Source organism: Hemibagrus wyckioides, linkage group LG10 (assembly GCF_019097595.1).
Source record: "Hemibagrus wyckioides isolate EC202008001 linkage group LG10, SWU_Hwy_1.0, whole genome shotgun sequence".
In the NCBI taxonomy this organism is placed as follows: Eukaryota; Metazoa; Chordata; class Actinopteri; order Siluriformes; family Bagridae; genus Hemibagrus; species Hemibagrus wyckioides.
Window position 1 is genome coordinate 17,508,960 of NC_080719.1, and position 21,327 is coordinate 17,530,286.

Here is a 21,327-nt window from a genome sequence, read left to right on the forward strand (position 1 = left end):
GCGGACTGTGGCAGATGATAAAGAGCTGGATGGTTTATTTATCAGTGCAAAAAATATCCTCCGAGTCCGAGCTGAACATTTCGTCTATGATTCCAATTTGAATCAAGTTCTCCAAGATCCTAAAGTAGCAGAGTTTCACGATCAGTTACATAACATACTCTTAAAAAAAATAATATTATGAAGAGAATATATATTAACCAGCACTATGGCGAGAGCCTGCACGTGCAGTGTAATGCTACTGTAAGGATAAGATAACACAAGGAGCTTCATTTGCCAGTAGTCATGCAGTGCTTTGGGAAAATCTAAAAGGACCATACATATTTCTGTTCCTATACCCTGTAGCTACTGAGCAACCCTCCCCTCACTGCTGAGAGGAAGACAAGCCATATAATTTCTGCTTACTCACCATCCTCATGCCACACCACCTCTGCAGAGAGGTGCACCATGCTGAATGAGCTGTGGGATGTTGCTATACTCCCAGTTTATTGCTCATCATTCCCTGCTCTTAATAGTTCATAATATTTTATTTTTAGATTATTATTATTTCTTTTATGACATTAACGTGAGCAAATCCAGGAGATGATAAACGTGGTAAAACTTTATTATTTAAATATATGGGCCATTTTAATGCAACATTAATAAAATAAAGAACTTGTACCAGAATCACAAGCAACATCTGTATACATACTTGTGTCATAAATGTACCCGGCAGTAATACTAGTGAATTGTTAAAAAAATATTTATATATAACAAATTATATCGTCAACAATATTAAAAAGAGTCTTTGTATATAGCAGTCTTTTTTTTTTTTTTTTTTTTTTACAGAACCGGATCTGTCCACGTTTACCTTTGCAGTGTCAATACGGACGCTTTAAGAGGGCGCACGGAGGCGGGATTAAGTTGAATTGACGGCAATCACAACGAATCACAAACGCCCAGTGGGTTACGTAATGGCGACGCGCACCAATGAAATTCACCGAAAACAAAACAACAGCAACCTCATTGGATTTTAAACGGGAAGCTGGGCTTTTCACGTGCATGTGTTCGAAGATGGGGTTTTTGTAGTTTCTACAGCATGCATGTAGTCATAAAAAAGTGACACAATGTTAAATGTATCAGCGAATGGATGGTGTAACGGGAATAATATTATTATTTCCTAAAATATTACCTAATGAATATCCTCCTTAGTGAAACAGCAGAAGTCTACCATGACGCTTGCCGGCTGCTGGAGGATTGCCCTTTTTAAAAATGTCTTAAGGTTTGTGAGATCCGTTTGTTCGGATTAGATTTATAGAACGGGTTTGAAAAAGTCCAATCAGTGTGACATTTTAAAATTCCCACATGACGAACGCCTTCATAAACCTTATACAGAATATTCATGTGTAATTCCCTAGGCCACGAGTGTACCTCAGGTGTCCCGTCGGCTTTGGTCAGTCTTGCCCTGTTAGATCTCTGTGCAGCAGTCCTGTCCCTGGCTTGGAGGACACGATCTTCGCCTTGTCTTCTGGAAGAGGCCGGTGTGGAGTAGCCGTGGTGCGTGTTAGTGGACCAGATGCAGCCGGAGCTCTGCGCGCTCTGTCCGGCCCGAAGCGCGCACTGACCCCCCGCACTGCGCACCTCCGCAACATCACACACCCCAAATCTAACGAGCTGCTGGACCGCGGCCTTGTCCTGTGGTTCCCAGGTGCGTGATCGCGAATAGTGGGATTTCACCCTCTGGGGGACCTACACAACACTCAGCTGTATTAATTGCAACTAATTTGCTTCATGCTTGTGTGATTGATTTTATTCTCATCTTGTCCATACAAGTGTATGCAAACAGTATTGATGTTTTCACACCAGTAGAGGACACGTGTGCAAACACAGTATTACAAAGTGGAAGAGAATTTAAAAAAATCCTTAAAAACAAAACAAATCATTCAGTAATCGTTTTTCCCTGATCAGGGTCAATTAAATTAAATTTTATTTGTATAGCGCTTTTAACAGTGAACATTGTCTCAAAGCAGCTTTACAGAATGTAAGAAACAAAAAAACATGCAAAAAGTCCTAGATGTTAGACAAAATCATCCCTCGTGAGCAAGCCTGGAGAGACTGTGGCAAGGAAAAGCTCCCTTGAATGCTATGAGGAAGAAACCTTGAGAGGAACCAGACTCACAAGGTAAACCCATCCTCATTTGGGTGACACCAATGAGTGTGATATGAACAATGACCTTTGATGCAGATACAGCATATGTAGAATCTTATGTGTGTATTAATTAAGAGGTTGTTGTCGTCCTCAAAGTCCACATGGGAGTCGCAGTATACCTGGAGTTTACTGGATGGTATACCAGTACCAGACATGTGCATATGCACACATTCATTCACACCTTTTCGCAATTTTGGAGACATCTTTTCTCTTACTGGCATATTTTTTATCAAGTTAAAGTTGTTTATGGAAAACCTCACACTGACAGTGACCTGAGCTAAGGACTGAATCAAGATTCCTGGAGCTCTGAGGTGGCAATACTTTCAGGTTAAGAGTAGTTGAGGAGTCCCCCTCAGCCTTGCTGGCTTTGAGTAATACTTGTTGGTACATATTATAATGAAAGAAGATAAAAACTTACATTAAATGTCTTGCTGGTTTACACAGCTCATAGGAAGGCTGTATAATTTGGACAAAAATCCTAATCAAAAATCCTAATCTTAAATCAAAAATCATCAACACTGAGGAATACTTGCTGTAACATGGTTTAATACTGGCATGTATTTAATTGGCCAAAAATGTTTTGTTGCATTATGTGAATGTTATTAAGGCCTTCACTCATCTGGGCCAGTGTACCAACTCCAACACTCTAAGTATACTTTGTGTGTTTCCTTCAGGCCCTCACAGTTTCACTGGAGAGGACAGTGCTGAATTTCACATACATGGAGGACCTGCTGTCATTAATGGTGTTTTACAAGCCCTTGGTATGAATAACATCTTTTGTGGAACATTAACAGATTGTAATGCTATGTGATGACTGAATTGGCAGCATAACTCTAGTATGTGTGGGCTGTTCTGTGGTTTGGTGCATTTCTAACCACAAGATGGCAATAACAAGTTGGTCCCAGGATTCTTTTGCATATTTCCCCTCTGACTCCACGGATACTGCAAGTCTCAAAGGCACATTGCTCTTTAAATGTTTTTTCTTTCTTTTTTTTGCTTTTGCACTTAGGTAGTCTGCCTGGACTGCGGCCTGCCGAGGCGGGTGAATTTACCCGGCGTGCGTTTCATGCTGGAAAGTTGGATTTGACCGAAGTAGAGGGGTTGGGGGATTTGATCCATGCAGAGACTGAAGCTCAGAGGAGACAAGCTCTCAGGCAGATGTCAGGGGACCTCGGTCGCATCTACAATGACTGGAGTCAACAACTTAAGCGTGTATGTGATGTTTCTAAAGTCAATACAACACAGTCAGGTAAAATAGTAGGACTGTATCCTACTTTAAACACACAAACAGTAAGTATATTACTTAGCATGTGATTATGTATATTATTTTTAGAAACACATAATTCTTGGAATCCTTTTTGCCCTCTCTGTTTTTTTACGTACATTGCAAAACAGGTTTATTTTTCCAATCAGAAAGGATGGGGATAGAAATGTTTGCACTGTTTTGTGTAACCTCATTAAGTATCATTAACATCTCAGTGGCCCAATCATAGTACTGCTAAAAATACTGGCACATCTTTAAAAACAACCTGAAACCCTTTCCTTTGTTAGCTCTGGTCATACATCAGACTGTGCAGAAAATGTTTGTACTAATCACTTAAAATATAAAAATTCTAGGATTTCAGGATTTGTTCCAATCACATTCACCCAAATATGTTTAGGCACAGCAGAATGCTTGAAACCACCTTACCTATGATAACACCAGCAAAAATTATATTATGGAGTAATATTAGATATAAGCTCCAGTGTTCAATCACTAATTGAATTTATTGTTAATAATATTTCCAATTAACATCTCCTTGCAATGTACAGTAGTTTAACAGTAAGCTTTGGTTGCTAAGCAACATAACTGGTTATTGTGATGTGTTAACAAGTATACTTATATTGAGGATTTCACAACAGCTTTGAATGCAGAGCAGCCAGTCAGTTTTTGGAAGCGGAAATATAGGTGTTCCAAAGGTCTTGATACATAGGTGAGCAAAATGTTATCAGATACGACCATTTCATTCTTCTATAAAAGGCAGATTTTGCTTACATGTTTTCTTTTAGTTCTTCTTAAAGGAAGTAAAAGAAAACGTATACATTTTATAGAAAAATGAAATGGCTGGATCTGATAACATTTTGTTCATAATTAAGAAAATGTTTTAGTAGACCCGCAGGGGGCGGTGTTGTACTAAAACCTTAACAGGTGCTCTAATAATATATAATTCATTCTAATAATATATATATATATAATTCATTGATTTAGTGAAACCTTCATCATATCTTTTGCATTCGCCGTTATGGTATCTTACATTAAAAAAATTATTATTGCATTCTAAATGCTGAATATATATATATATATATATATATATATATTACTTTTAAATATATTTATATTTAAAAATAATATATATATATTTAAAAAGAAGATAATAGCCCTTTTAAAGTGATGCAAAGCTAATAATACCTAAGAAGAGATGTGAAATGCAGTTTGTAGAATTATGGAGTATTTTCCAAAGATTTAGCTGGTTGTGTGTATATGGTGTCTGTGTGCATAATGTGTGTCTATGATGTTTGTGAGTGTGAGGTCTATGTGTGTGTGTGTGTGTGTATGTCCCTGCTTGTCTCCTGCCTGTTTGTGTTTGTGTTTTGGATCGTATCCAGAACTTTTCAGTAGGTGAGGTGCACAGCCCAGGAGGCAGGAAATCCTCTCATGGCTGTACGCCAGACTCTCTTACGTTCCTGAGTGACAGTGTGGCTCACTGGTCTGTTACAGAAGAATTTTGTAAGGACTCCAAAACACACATTCTGAGTGGTTCAGCGGAAAGCCTGCAGGAACTTTACTGATTGATACTCGATTGGTGGCTTTGCAGACTGCATAATGGCCTGGGGACACTTTGGAATCATTCCACAGATGCTGTTCTTTAACATGTCTTTCACTTGTGGCTTGAATTTGAGCACTCTTTGACTAGTGAATATTTTTCATTTAGATTCCATAATGGCGAATGCAAAATAAATGCAGAACATTTCACTGAATCAAGTGTAAAGTCATATTTTTCATATTCCTGCTTTTATTTAGCCTGTTATCTTAGAGACTCCTAATATTATCACATGATCATTGAGAAGTAGGTTTTCTAATCGAGAATCAACACCTTTTTATTTTAGCAGAAGTCTGCAACTGAAGTATATTAATGTAAAGTTTTGGACATTTTGGTTCATATTTTCACTCTGGAGATTAGAAAATTCACATTTTCTTAGGTGTGAAGGTAAAATAATTACATTTATGGATTTTTGAAGAAGTCTCTGAAAGGAACTAGTTTATAAAACCTTAAAACATTTGTTGATCTTTCGGGTTATCCAGTGCTTCACGAACAGCCCTTTCCAGATGTAGACCCCTTTACTTTTAAAGTAAACTCCTCTCTTTTGGATGTTAGAGTGTGACTGTGAGGATTTGTGTTCATTCAGCCCTAAGAGCATTAGTGAAATCAGACTCTGAGATCAGATGTTGTCGGAGTGAGGAGGTCTGGGGTTCAGTTGGTGTTCCAGTTCATCCTTAAGGTGTTCAGTGGGGTTGAGGTCAGGGCTCTGTGCAGAACACTTGAGTTCTTCCACACCAACCTTGCTGCTTTGTGCACAGGGACATCGTGATGCTGGAACAGATTTGAGCCTCTTAATTCCAGTGAAGGAAAATTGTAACACTACAGCAGACAAAGACATTCTGTACAATTTTGTGCTTCCAACTTTGTTTTTGTTTTGCTGTTAGTCAGGATGAGAACTTGTACAGAACCAAACATAATCATCAGTGCTGTTTTTGATGTGTTGGGAAAACTAGTATTCCAGAAATAGGTGTCAGGCTGCAGTGAGTAGCAGCAGTAACAGTGCTGTTGTTGGCAACGTTTGTGTTTTGGGATTGTGTAATGTTTTTTTTTTTATTTGTGTTTCCAACCTTTCCTGGGAGGTCTGCAAAAACATCCCACCATTTGGAAATGTTCCAGCTCTTTAGCTTGTGTTGATTAAAGCCAGTATGTGAGTTTTCTCTGCTCTCACAATGACCAAGGCCTAGAACCAGAAGCTGTCATGTAAATGCAAATTTTACCTCTAGGAAAGAAAAGTAAAATCTCGAAGAATGTTTTTGATTTCTTTTTCATTTTCAGGGGAAAGTGTCTCAGTGCTGTAGGAACTGGTAAATGCTATGAACTGTTAGATTTTTTGAATTGGAAGAATTTTGAAAGTAAGGAAATCGCATGCATCTTTTTTATTTTGAACGATAATGAAAGCTGTTTTTCGTTTTCATTTGCAGTGTTTAGCGCACATGGAGGCTTTCATTGACTTCAGTGAGGGTGAACTCATAGAGGATCGAGTCTTAAACCAAGGTGCGTCTCCAAATCTAAGGAAAAAATAAAACAATTAAGGCATATTTTCCCTGTACACATTGGAAAACTTCCTGTTTGCATCATGGAGTCTGGTCCACAATCATGGATGCATATGGAAATATTATTCAAGTCCAAGTGCTGAAGTTTCCTTCTGGAGAAATTGACAAATGAATGTGTCATAGCAGCTTTGTAATAGAAAATAACTTATGCTCAGTATACCTGCTATCATTTCCCTTGCAACTGTATTGTCTTTGTGTTGTGATGTGTTTCCCAAGAGAATTTTGGGATTTTTAATGCGTCAAGGAACAAAGCTGTCACAGACCATCTCCTTCCTCTGAGTGACATCAGCTTGGCTGGCAGTGGCTAGAAGCTGAAGTGTAAACGGAAACTGGCTTTCAATTGAAGTTTAAGAGACTTTTTTCTTCACATAGCACTACAAAGTGCATAAAAAATTGGCAATATAGTCTAGCTGTTAATGTTACACACACTGAACTTGGGTTGAATTTGAATTTGGGATGAACCAAAATGAAATTTTGTATCTGGCTTTCTGTAAAGCTGCTTTGTGACAAGATTCCTGTTCTTAGCTGCTGTATTGTGCATCCTGAGATGCTTTTCTTCTCACCACAGTTAGAAAGAGTGATTATTTGAGTTAATCTGTAGCACTGGCAACCATGCCGTGAAAAAAAACCAAAAGATCAGTTTTACTTCATTCTGATGTTTGATGTGAACATTAACTGAAACTCTTGACCTGCATTATTGTTATACATTGCGCTGCGGTCACATGATTGGCTGATTAGATAACTGTATGAATGTGCACAGGTGTTCCTAATAAAGTGGGCAAGTTTTGTTTCAATGAGGTAGAAGAACAAAGCAATTTGTATTGCTGAACAACACTAGTGCTGTGTATCAGGATGGTGAAAAAGACTAAAATACTGTGTTCCGTCATCATTTAAATGTGACTTAAAATAGAACATAATCAGAAATTAGCACACACTGTCTGTTTATTCGTACTAATGTTAACTTATCTCTTTGGTCATTTGACTCCATGTTAGATCCCCTACCGTTAAGACTATGATAGTTGGATGATTAATCTGCTCATGCACTGCTTTTTTTGTGTCCATGCAGTGGACAGGGCAGTATCCAAGCTGCAAGCTGAAATACAGAGGCATGTGTGTGATGAGCGGCGAGGCGAGCGACTGCGCAGTGGTGTACAGGTGGTCATAGCAGGGTCCACCAATGCGGGCAAGAGCAGCCTTTTCAATCTACTGTGTAAGAAGCAGTCTATGGCATTGATGCCCTACTTCTCTATCTATCTATTTCACTGTCTTCTTCTGGAAATTCTAGGTTAGTTGTGTATCTCTAAGAAAAGCATAATTTTCAACTGTAAGAAATGAGAAACTTCTGGCCGTAATACATATTGCTTGCAGAGTAACACTAAATGTTAGTCAACAATTCCCTTACAATCTCTTTCTTTCTTTCTTTCTTTCTTTCTTTCTTTCTTTCTTTCTTTCTTTCTTTCTTTCTTTCTTTCTTTCTTTCTTTCTTTCTTTCTTTCTTTCTTTCTTTCTTTCTTTCTTTCTTTCTTTCTTTCTTTCTTTCTTTCTTTCTGTCTGTCTGTCTGTCTGTCTGTCTGTCTGTCTGTCTGTCTGTCTGTCTGTCTAAGCATTTAGAAATTATTATTACCGGTCAGTCTTAAACCTGCACATTGCCTTCAGACTTCACTTTACAAATGTTAAGAGCTTCTTTCCTTATACAGTCAATGAACACATGCTATATATCACACCAGTGGATAAAACCTTAGCATCCAGTCGTTTCAGTTTAGCATCCAATCAAGTTCATCAGTGAAGAGTATGAATTAATCTCATGCCAAATTATCATCCACTGTGAGACAATGTAGTTATCTGCTCTATCTAACCATCCACCAGACTGCAGGGTTTGCTAACATCAGCTGGCTGTATGTGAAATAAGTTAGCCTGGTGTCTTTCCAAATGCCAGATTAGACTAGCATTTCCAGTAGCTACCTTAACTAGCTAGAGATTCTAGCAAATGGTTAAAGTTGGTTATTTATGGGATATTTTGCTTTTTATGAATTAATTAGACAGACTACATAGCATTAGTCATGCGTACGTTTATGGCAGTGTATTTGGTTTATAACGGAAAAGATCTTCTCAAAATTTTTAAGTAATAAAATATTTTTTTTAAATGAAAACATGATATAAGCTTTAGTTAATAACATCTAGTACATTTTTGTTGTTCCATCTACTTCTCCATTGGATTTTCATTAATATGACTTTAGACCTTGCTTGAATATCTTACTAACTGGAAAACCTGACTGTTATCCCTTATGTTTGATATCACTGATTTTTATTTTATTTGTACACCATTGTAACCTTGTAAGCAATCTCCCCCTCACCTGAATAACGAAAGTGTACCCAGGAGTCATTTGGCAAAACTGTCAGAAGGTACAATGTGGTGTATGTTAATGAGTCACAGTCTGTACTTGAGACGAACGTCCTGTTGTGATGTCAGAGAAATGTTCAGCATCATCTGTTTGCAAACGTGTTTCCTTATACATCAGGCAAGCGATTCTCAGACTAGAGGTGAAATCCTGCAATTGTTTTATTAAGTAGGGTTAAGTTCCCTTTTCAGGATTTATTAGGATAAATTGGTGTCTGAAATATCGCTAGACATAACAAGTCCAGGCAGTAGTTACACAGGGCAGGTCTCCTTCCTCCACCTCTGGAACATTGTAAATGAGCAGGAGATGAACACAAAGTGCATCAGAGTTTAACAGCAAAGGCAGCGGAGAAAGAGCTTATCCATGCAAAATGAAGAGGATGCTACGCTCTGCATTTTCAGCTCTTCTTCGGTGTCTGTCCTGATGTTTTATTATAGATGTATATAGATGCTCTGAATTATTTAATTAGTTTTTTTTTATATCTTTGTGAAATTTCCTGTCTTTATGATATGCTATGTAAAAAATATATAGGTTTACTGGAAGTAAACTGAGGAATAAAATAAAAATAAATGACATTGCTTTTTAGTTTTTTTAGAAAAGTACTTGAAAACGTTGAAGGAAGTTAATAAATGATTAGAAAACAGAGATGTGAAGCTTATCTAATCACTGTAGATAATGTTGGAGGTGTTTTCCATCTTTGGCACACAGGGCAGTAATGACAGTAGCAAGGGTGCAGGACAGGGTGTGTGGATATCGCTGGGTTTCCTGCCCCGAGCGACCCGCATTCAGGACTCATTTTTATTCCTGTTATTGTTTCCAGCTCAGACTTGTAGAACTTGTTCTTTTTGTTTTTGTCATTTATACTAGGACATAGTGTTTAAAAAATAAGAGCACATTGTTATTCTATAACCGCTTCACTCAAAATAAGGGGGGGGTTATGTTTCTTTTCCTTCTCAAACCTGATTCTTTAAAATATATTGTGAATAATAATATTTATTTATAAGAAAAAGTACACAAAAAACAAACAAGCCTAAAAATATTTAAGATGTATAGGTATATTAATCTAAAAACACACACTTACATATACTGTATATACTATAAGAACTGAGTAACTGTGAGTGTATTTTTGTGTGTGTGTGGGTGTGCACAGGCCAGCGTCCTGCAGCGATTGTGTCTCCTGTACCAGGGACCACCAGAGACGTTGTGGAGACGCCTCTGGACATCGGAGGATTTCCGGTCCTGTTGAGTGACACTGCAGGGTTGAGAGAGACTGATGACAGTGTAGAGCAAGAGGGGGTCCAGCGTGCCCTTAAAAGGTAAAAACACCATGTGGGAAAATGGTGAATAATATAAACAATTCCAATTCTAATTTGAACCCACTGGCATTTTATAAATGATATGTTTTTTAAATGCCCGGTGGAAGGAAACAAACTCTTTGCTTTTTCCTTAGTGTGACTGGAAACAATGACTTTTACATTTCATCTTGGTTATATTTCCTGTGCTTTTGTAGATTGGATGGATATGCTCTTGGTTATTCAGTGATGTACTGTAGACTATGCAGTGTTGATGTAATAGATATCCAAAATGATGATAATCATACTGGAGCCCAGATACACATGGGTGACTATATTCATACACAAACACAAGGCAGCCGGTCACCCTGCTTATTTTTTGTAGCACTGATATAGAGGAATTGCACATTTATATAAAAGCATTGTATAAAACAGTGAGAGGTCAGGGTGAGACCCAGGGTTATAGATCGTAGTTTTATTTCTCTGTAATATGAGAAAATCACGTTTATGCAGTATGCTTACTTGTCCATTTTATGATGCAGATATTTTTTGACTAGCTGTTAAAATTAGCTGATATTGAGATCACACACAGTTAGTGATATGTAATGGGATATACTGAAGCACACACACTGAGGTGTTCATGTTGGGGTTGAACAGAATTATTCACAATGCTATTCGGAAATTGAATTGAACTACAAAGAAAAGGAAGGAAAGGATCTATGTATAGAATTCTAGGTATAATGACTAATTAATGAGATCAGCTTATTAATAATAATTATTAATTAAAAGATCATCTTCAAGATTTATTTTCTAGCCAGGTTAAAAATGAATTGTCTTTTTATAAAAAAATTTAGTTAAGATTCAATGCCTAAAATCTCTTTTGGAATGAGAAGTGTACCTCGAAATAAACATTTAAAAGCGTGAATTATTCTACCTTTTTTTGAATATGTAAATGAAGTTGAATTTGTATTTATAATAAAATCGATTTAATTCTAACGCTTGAATTTGTGTGCAAAGATGCAAATTCAATTTTATTATTAATCAGGTTTAGAAATTTCAGATTCAGTTTTTGGAGACACTTTTAAATTCAGATTGAAAATTAATTGTCATTTTTTTTCCTGACAAAAACCTCTTTTCAACATGCTGGTCTCTTTTCACTTCGGTTAATGCTTCTCTACAAAACCCAGCATGCCATTCAGTTACACAGTGATGGAGGCAGCAATGGGAATTAACCCTCTCTTCTCCCCCTGAAGAGAGCAATGCAGCAGCACTTTAGATTTTCAGTCAGTTCTCACACCTTCTCATCTACACACTCTGCTCAAACTAATCAGCTTCCAATCCAACGTTCCAGCTTCCATGATACTGCCGTTCTACAGAAACGCCGTTGTGATTATTATCTTGAAGGTAAATTGTTAACCAACAGAGCTGTTTGCTGTCCACATTCCCAACTCGCAGTGCAACCGTGTTGTATAACTACATTGCATTTTGGAACATTCTTCTTCATTGAATTTCTCATTTACTTGCTGGAAAATCTTTGTTTATAGGATCTAACTGCAAAACCTGAGCGTTATTCCTCGTGTGATATTCTTTTTTTTCTTTTTTTCTTTGTAAACGCCTTTGTAACTTTGCTAGCAAATTCCCCTCACGGAAATAACGGAAATGTACCATCTACCAACAAATCAGAATCTCTAAGCACATCGCAGATGTTTTATTGTAAACAGATTTAATGTTGTTCCAGGGTGGAGTTTTCCCTTAAGCTCTGCTCGGACAGCGTGCACAAGATGTGCTTACGGCCGGAAGAATAACGGTCTCACTTAGTCATTTGCACTTCCGACCTTGAATGTAAGTGTTTTGTTGTGCAGTGTCTGTTTGAGCGAGGAGCAGTAAGTCATCCAGCACCATTGCTGAACCATTTGTTGTTGCCTTTTTAAACTTTAATGTTAAAGGGAGTATAAGTACACAAGAAATATGGAAGCCTGTTGGAAGGTAATGTGAAAAAGATAAAACTAAAATAAATTCCAAGCTTCTGTAGCAGCCATAAAACCCCCTCCCTAAGCATCGTCTTATCACACGGGTCACGGGCAATATCACACGGGTCATTTCAATGATTTTAATGGTTTTTCCAGAAATGACCACTGGTGTGGATGTGGAAAACATTACTTGCATATCTCCTGAAAAATCTTCAATTCTGATTTTTATTTAAAAGTTTATGCCTTTGGATTGTTGTGGCGTTTTTGTAACGATGTGAACTTGACAACACAGTTGTTGCAGTTGTACTATTCAGCAGTGTCAGTGGTCAGTTTTGTGAGTTCATCTAAATCATTTTTTCTTTATATGGCCATTGACAGCTGTCAAAACTATTGGCAACTGCTTAATATTTGACCACGTAATTATCATCTGGATCTACAGTCTTTAAGACAGGTGTGATATTGGTGATAAACTTGTCACACTGCTCAGGTCATAAGCAGAAGCCATAATCAACAAGTAGCAGAATCCTTTAACTTTTTTTATGTCGTCTACAGGGTGGAAATGGCAGATCTGACACTGGTGGTTGTCGACTCAACCCAGCTTCCTCAGGAGCCTCAGATGGTGCCAGGTTTCCTGAATGACTACCTCAACAATGTGCTGCCAAAAAAGCCGGAGCAGGATCACGTGCCTCAGTGCCTCCTGATCCTTAACAAAAGTGATCTACTGCCTAACAAACGCATTAGCATCACCCAGAGCGTCCTCAGTGACACGTTCAGTGAGGCTTCAGTCAGTATTCTGTCATGCAGTACCAGAGAAGGACTGACTGATTTCTTGAAACTCTTGCAGGAGAGAGTTAAGACATTGTAAGTGGAACAATGTGAGGTTTCTGTTCTTGTGTTTTATGCCAATTTGGATTTGCACATAACATAAGCTTAATGGAAATATCAGGTTAACCTTGGTTATGCTGAAAACTTCAATATATTCATGATGATGTCATGTGCTAAAGGGTTCTGAAAACATTTTCAAATAAATAATTATGTAGCACACTTTTCTTACTCTGCTGTTTTCACTAGTTAATCCCACATTTCCTTTTTTTTTGGAAATTCACTTCATGTTGCTGTTTATGGCACACACTTTGAAATTGAATATTCATTCCCTTTTCTGGATTGAGCACCTGTAAAATTACCAATACAAATAGTTCAGAATTTTATATGAATTTGTAACTGAAGTTGAATTTGTAGTTCAGTTAAATTGAATTGAAATTGAATTTTGTGGCTTGAATTTGTGCAGAGATCTGAATTAAATTTTTCATTTTAAGATAATCAGATAGTTTAGAAAGTTCAATCAAAACACATTTAATCTTTACTATTTCTATTTTAACTTTTTAACTGAAGTTGTTTTTTCTATACTGGGATATTAAAGAAATTGGAAAAAATGTCATTTAACACCAGATTCAAGCCATGGTATAAAATAAATTTGTAAAAATGATAAAATAATCCTTTTTCTGTTCTCCTTTCCTACCAAGGTGTGCAGATCCGCTGGTCGGCAGCCCAAGTCTAACCCAGACTCGCCATCGGACTAACCTGCAGAAGAGCATTGAGGCCTTGAGTCAGTATCATAAGTACAGAGACGTGGACCTGGCGCTGGCAGCAGAGGGACTGCGCTTAGGTCTTAGCTGTTTAGGTAGAATCACTGGCAAGGTCGGCACTGAAGAGATCCTTGATGTGATTTTTAGAGATTTTTGCATTGGGAAATAAATTCTACCCAGATCACAGTTTTTATGAATGTTAATGTGACCATTTGAACCACTTTAAACACAGCAAATGCTGCTATGTGATTCAGGTTTCTTAAAGCAGGTGTAATGGGGAAATGTGGTGAAATTTGTTTTTTAAAAGATGAATCCAGTCTCTCTCTCTCTTTCTTTTTTTTTTTTTTTAAGATTCACTGGTAAAAGAAGCAAATGATATAAATTCAAAGGTAATTCCAAAATAATCAGTGTTTGAACAGAATTTGTATTAATTAGAGAAGGGGAACATATTGAACATATTTTATGCTGCTGTCAATAATGTTGAAATATATTTGGTTGCAAAGCATCTAAGAAATATGGATGCTAAGCTAATGATTTAGGTAGCTAACACAAGTTTCATCTGAACAATGTCAATGCAGAATATCACTGTAAATTAGACAAAAACAGTTATCAACATTTACCTCAAATGTGCTGGAAAATTACTAATACAAGTCTCCATATGACCAAAACTACGGTTATTGTTATTAGAGTACAAATCCAACTCTGTCACAACTTATGAAGTAGAGGTTGTTTAAAAAATGTAGACATTTGAAGAGGTGAATGTCATAAGAGCAGGCCATAATAAATTAAACATGAAAAATAAAATAAGCATGATAAACATACATTGATCAACCAAAATATTAAAACCACTGACAATGTATAGCATTATTTTTGTTTGAAAGGCACGTGCAGGATATATTACCGCTCAGGTGAACAGTCAGTTCATGAAGTTAGAAAAATGGACAAATGTAAGGATCTGAACGACTTTGTCTTTGACTTTTATCTGAATGGAATTGTGATGGCTAGACGTGTCAGAGCTTCTCCAAAACAGCTCTGGTAGAGCCTTCCTGGTATGCAGTGAAGGCACACATCAGAGGCAGTATGATGCTCTGGGTCCTGGCATTCATGTGGATGTACCACCTTCCTAAACATTTTTGCAGACCAAATACACCCCTTCATGTCAACGGTATTCCCTAATAGCAGGATAATGCTGTCTGCCACACTGCAAAAAAAATGTTCAAGAATGGATTAAGAAGCATGAAAAAGAGTTCAAGGTTTTAACTTGGCCTCCAGATTCCTAAATGTCATTCTGATCATGCATCTGTGGGACAAACAATGCTGATCCATGGAGGTGTCATCTCACAACTTACAAGACTTCTGTAAGGATCTGCTGTTAGTTATTGGAAACCACAGCACACATTCAGAGACCTTGTTGAGTCCGGGGCTGATGGGTGTATGTGGGATCATACACAAAATGTGCAAAATTTTACACAAGACTCAACTGTTTACGTAAATTATGGCAAAGGGGAATAAAAAAAGTGTTTAATATTTGTGTCTTAATTAACAATGACAATAATACAGCAGATCATACACAAATGCTAAAGTGTACAATATAAGTTATAGATATTTGTCATAATATTTGATTTTTTTCACCTTAAGTTGGAAAATGTTTTTCTTTGGTATTTTAGGGGTTAAATTAAAATGCTAGATATGCTTTTTTGATCCAAACACACATTGTGGATGATCTTTTGGCTGAAGAGGAAGCAAACAGGCTAATGGGGGCTCCCACAGGTCTTTGTTCTCCTGTCAATCCGACCTTCATTTGAATATTTATGCTCCTTTGTTGAACTCTTAACCCCTCTGATGGCATTGCCTTGTGCACGTTAGAAAGACGCTTAAGGCAGCATGCTGTACCCTCACCTTTTCCTACTATTCATCCCAATGACGTCATGCTGTGTTCAGCCCTCTGCAGGACTTTACAGAGGTTATAAGGTCTCGCAAATCACACCACGCCATTTCTGCAAGCAAAGTATGTACTGTACTTCAATTCATAAAACAGATGGTCCTTAGAATAGCACCGAGACCCAAGTGTTAGGATGAAGAATGAGACGTCCTTTAACATCCGCCTTCCTTAAGAATGATGTTTAAGGTTATATAAATATAGATACAAACAAGTATGTATAGAAAAGTCAAGAGAGTAACAGTGGTGTGCTTGAGTAATAGCTTTTTTATAGGGTGTGGTGCATTTTAGGTGGTGTCCTGCTTTAGCAGAGTAAAAATGCAAATAAGTAATGGTATAGCAAAATTCTTTCAAATCTTTAAACTTCAAATAGTGTCTAAAAATCCTGGCAGCTCAATAATAAAGTGACTCTTTGCATTTATTTGACAAAATTGTTGATTTAGATAAGGTGCCTCCAGAAAGTATTCACACCCCATGATTATTTCTCATTTTTATACTGTAATGTAACATCAAATATATATATCAAGTATATTAGAATCAAGTATATTAGATACTTTTATCTGTTCCAGACTTAAAGACCAGGATTAAGTCCCGTTGGAACCTGTGGTATGACCTGAAAATTGCTGACCACCAACATTCTCCATCGTGCTGGAGGAAATTTGCATTAAGGAATAGAAGAAACTGAGAGAATCAAAATGTGCAAAGCTCAGATGCAAATCCAAGACAAGTCAAAACTGTAAATTCTCTATATTTCTATAAATGAACTATATGTTGACTGAGTGTGGTGTGAATATCTGTTATCAGTATAGAAGTGTTTACATTTTAAATCATCGAGTCACTTCAAAAGGAGCAAATAAAAACCCTCTTATATACTCACATTGCTACACAGCAGAAAGAAAATCATTTGAGAGTCAACGCTTTCTGTATGCTCATATTATTGCCGCATTGAATTTTGGACTTTCAGGCTCATATTTTCTGGTGAGACACGATTACGACACATATCATGATTTCTGATTGTAAAATAAAAATAGTTTTAGATACAAATCCTTTTTTTTTCAGTCATGTGTGATGAAGTGAAGTGATTATATATGGAAAGTAAAATGAGGACAGAGACAATTATATAATATTTTATCTAGTTGCTGGTCATTGACAAATCAAAATCAAATCAATAAAAAAAATAAGACTTAAAATTCTGTAACATAAAAAATTTAATTATTTATCAACTGTGTTCAATAGTATTTACAAAAAACATCTAAAAAATTAACATGAAGGATTGAAGATGAACATACAGTGTATATACAGTATATATATGCTTTAAACAATTATATAAAATGCACATTTAAATATTTTAATATCAAGAAAATATGTACAGTTCAATATGTATAATTGGCTCTTGTTCTGATTGTGTTTACCCCAGCCTTTGCACGATACGTAAGGCTATGAGGTATGCTTGCATTGTTAACAACATTATAACTTAACCGACAAAAAAAGCTTGCTATTAATTTAACATTCTTTTATATAAGTTCACAGTGAAGTTTATTTGGCCTGATTTAAAAAGTAACCATGGCCATTTTCACACTTCCCTGACGTTTATTTATTTTTTTATTATTATTTATTTGATTTTCCACAAAATAGTTACCGTCATGTTTGGCATAAAATTGTTTAAGAACTGACAATACATTCACGTACAGCCTCGTATGTACAGCTGATTAATACTGTCACGGTATTATTAATGCCTACAATTCAAATAGTTTTGCAGTTCACCTTAAGCTCATGAAAATCACAAATTTTGAGCTGTTCCTCTGAGATTGGAGTCGAAGTACACCGTGTGCCGCTCTTCACTGTTTACCTGACCTGTGTGAGAGATAAAAAAAACAACGTTGAGGAAAAATCACACATTTTGATGATTCTGTATTAATTTTAACCATTAAATCTCAATAAGATAGTTAATTGCATTATATATATATACGTATATATATATAATGCAATTAACTATCTTATTGAGATTTAATGGTTTTTGAGATTGAGATTTAACTATCTTATTTAATGGTTTAAAATATATTTTATATATTAATATTTTATATATATATATATATATATATATATATATATATATATATATATATATATATATATATATTTTAGTATTTTATATATTAAACCATTTTGAACCATTTTAAACCATATATATATATATATATATATATATATATATATATATATATATATATATATATATGGAAGGCATGGATTTTCTCAGCTTTGGATTGATTTGGTTGTTCTAACACCTTAGCGTTTCTATAGCAACAGCTCCTTCACAGCCACTTGTATATCAGATGCTGAACATAATCCAACCACTAATGATAAATGTGTGAAAATATGTTTAAGCGATAGATGTTTATTTAGCATTTATGAAGTCTCGGGTGTCCGAAAAAGGTTGAACATTTTTCTGCTTTTTGTGACTCATCTAGAAAGAGTTTAGTGCTTTGTGGTCATTTTATAAATTGTACAGGGTATCCCAATAATAATAATTGATAACTAACAATTAATAAGACACAAAATGTCTTCTAAATTGTTTCATATTTTGTTTAGATTATATGTATTCTCTCAGATAACTTTTAAGACAAAAGAAAAATGTATTGAAATTGTTCTCAGGGCTGGATCGGGAAGCTGTAGGAAGGATGCGATGGGCAAGTAATTACATGAATAAAACCAGATGTGTTAACACGAGTGAGAGAGATAACTGTGTGTTTATAATGAAATCACAATTATGTAGAGAGTGTTTCATAAATAAAATAAGAAATAAATTGTTAATTTCCTCTATGTATGGAGACTTTTGGGACTCTCAGTAGATAACATCAAGAAGAAAAGTTGTAGCCATGTACCTTTGGTACTTGACTGCTGCCTGCTCTGTTTGGGCCTGTGTATCCAGGTAACATCATTTCCAGTCCATTCGGTTTCGGCATCAGGGGCTGTGAAACAAATGATGCTTGTGATGAACATGTCATGCTATCTCAGTAGAAAAAGGACTTATGCCAGAGATGATTTTTAATATTCCATCTCATTTGAAAAGTCTAAATTATGAGAGCTGGACCTGTGGTGTAGTTTTGAACATTTCCCTTGGTATCTAAAGTCTACTACAGCTAAATGACAAAAGTAAGACCTACAAAATATGTTATGAGACTGATATTTTAAATCGGGGGTTTTCCAGTCTTATCCTGAAAGGGTACAAGTTTTAATTCCAACCAGGCAGAAGCCGCACCTCGTAGTATTTTGAATGCCAGGGTGAACTGAATAAACGTGTGCAATCAGATGTGGCTCCTGCTTGATTGAAAGAAAAGCCTGCACCCACACTAGCCCTCTAGATTATTTAGTGCTTAAGGCTTTCTTACCTTTGGGTAACATGAAGCTTGCAGCATTTGCTTTTCCAGCAGTAGTTGTTTCTGGGATTTCAGCAGTGGCTCCACCAATCTGTCCTGCACTTGCTGAGCCTCTTGAAGAAGCTTTGCGCACTGCTCAGCTTCTTGAGCACGACCCTGGCTGCACTTCTGATTTTCAGAAGTTAGCCGTTTGTTTTCAACTTCCAGTCGGCTGCTCTGTGCCTGAAGGGTTGAGACTTTGTCGCCAACTGAGTTCAAGTAGTTCTGGAACTTGTCTTCTACTTGCCGGGAAAGGTTTGTGCAGTTTGCATGGATCTTCTCCATTTGTTCTTGTTGCTTTGAACAAGTAAGGTGGAAGGTAAAGGTGTCAGGGAAGACGTTGTCAATCTTGGTGAGGAAAGCGGTTGTGACATCCTGGATGCCCTGCAGCGACTTCACAAAGTCCTCCTTGCACTTCTTTTTGTAAAGTTCAAGCTCAGAGGTCAGATCTTCCTTCTCTTGGTTCAGTTTCAGCATGGCCATCTCGTGCTTATTTTTATCTTTTATCGCAGTGTCCAAGTCAAACTTGAGGTTCTGCACCGTTTGACTGAAATTAGCTTGGAGTATTGCATACAGAGACTTCTGCTGGTCCAAAAGAGTCTGTAAGGTTCTCATGTGTTCTGGAAAAGGAAGGGTTAGGATTTCAGATACAGTGCAACTTTAAGTTTAGCCCACAATATATTCTTAATGCAATAGATTTGGGATCAGCAGTCAAAACTTACCACTTGTACCAATGTTCGGTGGACATTGGGCTACACTCCGAACTAGAGGCATCTTACTTGCTTGGCAGCTAGCCTGTGGTTTAAAAAAACAGGTCAAACACATTTTAATGACTGGACACCTTCATTTAATTCTGTCGCTTCTGTCTCTCTGCTGCAGTGATAATTGATCATTCCCAGAATGTAAGACTTCATACTATATATCTATTAGATTAGATTAGATTAGATTAGATTAGATTAGATTAGATTAGATTAGATTAGATTAGATTAGATTAGATTAGATGTTTATTTTCATTGTACCATTTGCATGTACAACGAAATTTAAAAAGTGTCAACCAGTCAAAAAATGCAGCAGTTATACATACATTCAAACCTTCAACAATTAAAATAAGTACTAATTAGTATATAAAAAAATTAATAAATAGGTATGGAAATTATATACTAAAATAAGTTAAGACAGCCCTTCCCACACACAAACAAATTCATCATCTATCTATCTATATAAACCCAAATAAATGCAGACTTACTATCAATTGTGAAAGCTTTGTGATGTTGGCTTTGGCTGCATCCAACTCAGCTGTAAGTTTCAACACTTTTTTAACCTCCGCATCCTTCTCCGTCGTCTTGGTCTTAAGCTGGGCAGTGAGGTTGGCTTTCTCTTTCTTCAGGTTGGTGTTGTCTAATGAGAGCTTGTCGAAACTCAATTGCAGCTCCTCCACCCTCTTCTCATCAGCGGTCTTCTCTGGCTGTCCGTACACTAAGAAGAGCACCAGGCTCACGATGATCAGAGACTGTATCAGTGAAGAGAAGAAGAAGATGATGCGGAGATAATACCCACAGCTTTTTCCCTTTGATCTGCGAATGTCCTGAGCCTTCAGTGCCACTTTGGGCCGGGTGTAACTGTTGTTGTACATCTCTGCAAAAAATGTTTATCAGCCAAGAAGTCTCTAAAACTAAACAGCAGTATTAGCAATTACATTTGTTCCATGTAAACACTACTACCAGGTTCAGCATGGCTGCTGTGCTTATATATACTGGTGTCCACATCCTGTAGGGCAGCTCTTTCCTGACCCTCCTCCAAGTGTTTATCTGTGCTAAGTTATGCATGGCAACTCACCTCATCTAATGTCCTATTATCATTGGATAAATTAGTTATTTTGGGATTGTAGGGTTCTCTATCTATCTATCTATCTATCTATCTATCTATCTATCTATCTATCTATCTATCTATCTATCTATCTATCTATCTATCTATCTATCCATCCATCCATCCATCCATCCATCCATCCATCCATCCATCCTCCTATTCTTTATAGTGGTCCTACCACATTATAGTACACCATATTATGATGTAATATGTTTTATACCACAGCGTGGTTGAATTCTCAAATCTGATTGGTCAAA

At 36.7% G+C, this 21,327-nt stretch overlaps 3 protein-coding genes across 3 annotated transcripts in view; 1 reads left to right on the forward strand and 2 right to left on the reverse strand.

Moving 5' to 3' along the window:
* Positions 1–1,546, reverse strand: part of ano8b (anoctamin 8b) — a 28,880-nt gene extending 27,334 nt beyond the window's left edge. The window contains exon 1 of the mRNA XM_058400814.1: positions 1,408–1,546. The gene's annotated coding sequence lies outside the window, so the exon portion shown is untranslated. The remainder of the gene's footprint in view (positions 1–1,407) is intronic.
* On the forward strand, positions 1,008–16,802 carry gtpbp3 (GTP binding protein 3, mitochondrial). Its single transcript, XM_058400816.1, has 9 exons — positions 1,008–1,258; positions 1,395–1,684; positions 2,860–2,946; positions 3,195–3,397; positions 6,468–6,540; positions 7,666–7,809; positions 10,149–10,314; positions 12,813–13,121; positions 13,784–16,802. Exons 1-9 carry the CDS (start codon positions 1,209–1,211, stop codon positions 14,013–14,015), a joined length of 1,554 nt encoding a protein of 517 aa, XP_058256799.1. The 5' UTR covers positions 1,008–1,208; the 3' UTR covers positions 14,016–16,802.
* A 173-nt stretch (positions 16,803–16,975) lies between these two features.
* On the reverse strand, positions 16,976–20,932 carry plvapb (plasmalemma vesicle associated protein b). Its single transcript, XM_058400817.1, has 5 exons — positions 20,451–20,932; positions 19,927–19,999; positions 19,178–19,824; positions 18,671–18,757; positions 16,976–17,639 (listed from the first exon to the last, which is right to left on the reverse strand). Exons 1-5 carry the CDS (start codon positions 20,835–20,837, stop codon positions 17,631–17,633), a joined length of 1,203 nt encoding a protein of 400 aa, XP_058256800.1. The 5' UTR covers positions 20,838–20,932; the 3' UTR covers positions 16,976–17,630.
* Between the last annotated feature and the right edge of the window lie 395 nt (positions 20,933–21,327).

Excerpts from the sequence above, each read along its gene's own strand:
- gtpbp3 (XM_058400816.1), top strand. The coding sequence starts at position 1,209 with ATGACGCTTGCCGGCTGCTGGAGGATTGCCCTTTTTAAAAATGTCTTA. Across the intron at positions 3,398-6,467 it reads GGAGTCAACAACTTAAGCGT|TGTTTAGCGCACATGGAGGC; the intron begins GTATGTGATGTT and ends TTTCATTTGCAG. Across the intron at positions 6,541-7,665 it reads GGATCGAGTCTTAAACCAAG|TGGACAGGGCAGTATCCAAG; the intron begins GTGCGTCTCCAA and ends GTGTCCATGCAG.
- plvapb (XM_058400817.1), bottom strand. The coding sequence starts at position 20,837 with ATGTACAACAACAGTTACACCCGGCCCAAAGTGGCACTGAAGGCTCAG. Across the intron at positions 20,000-20,450 it reads CAAAGCTTTCACAATTGATA|GCTAGCTGCCAAGCAAGTAA; the intron begins GTAAGTCTGCAT and ends TTTAAACCACAG. Across the intron at positions 19,825-19,926 it reads ACCGAACATTGGTACAAGTG|AACACATGAGAACCTTACAG; the intron begins GTAAGTTTTGAC and ends TTCCTTTTCCAG.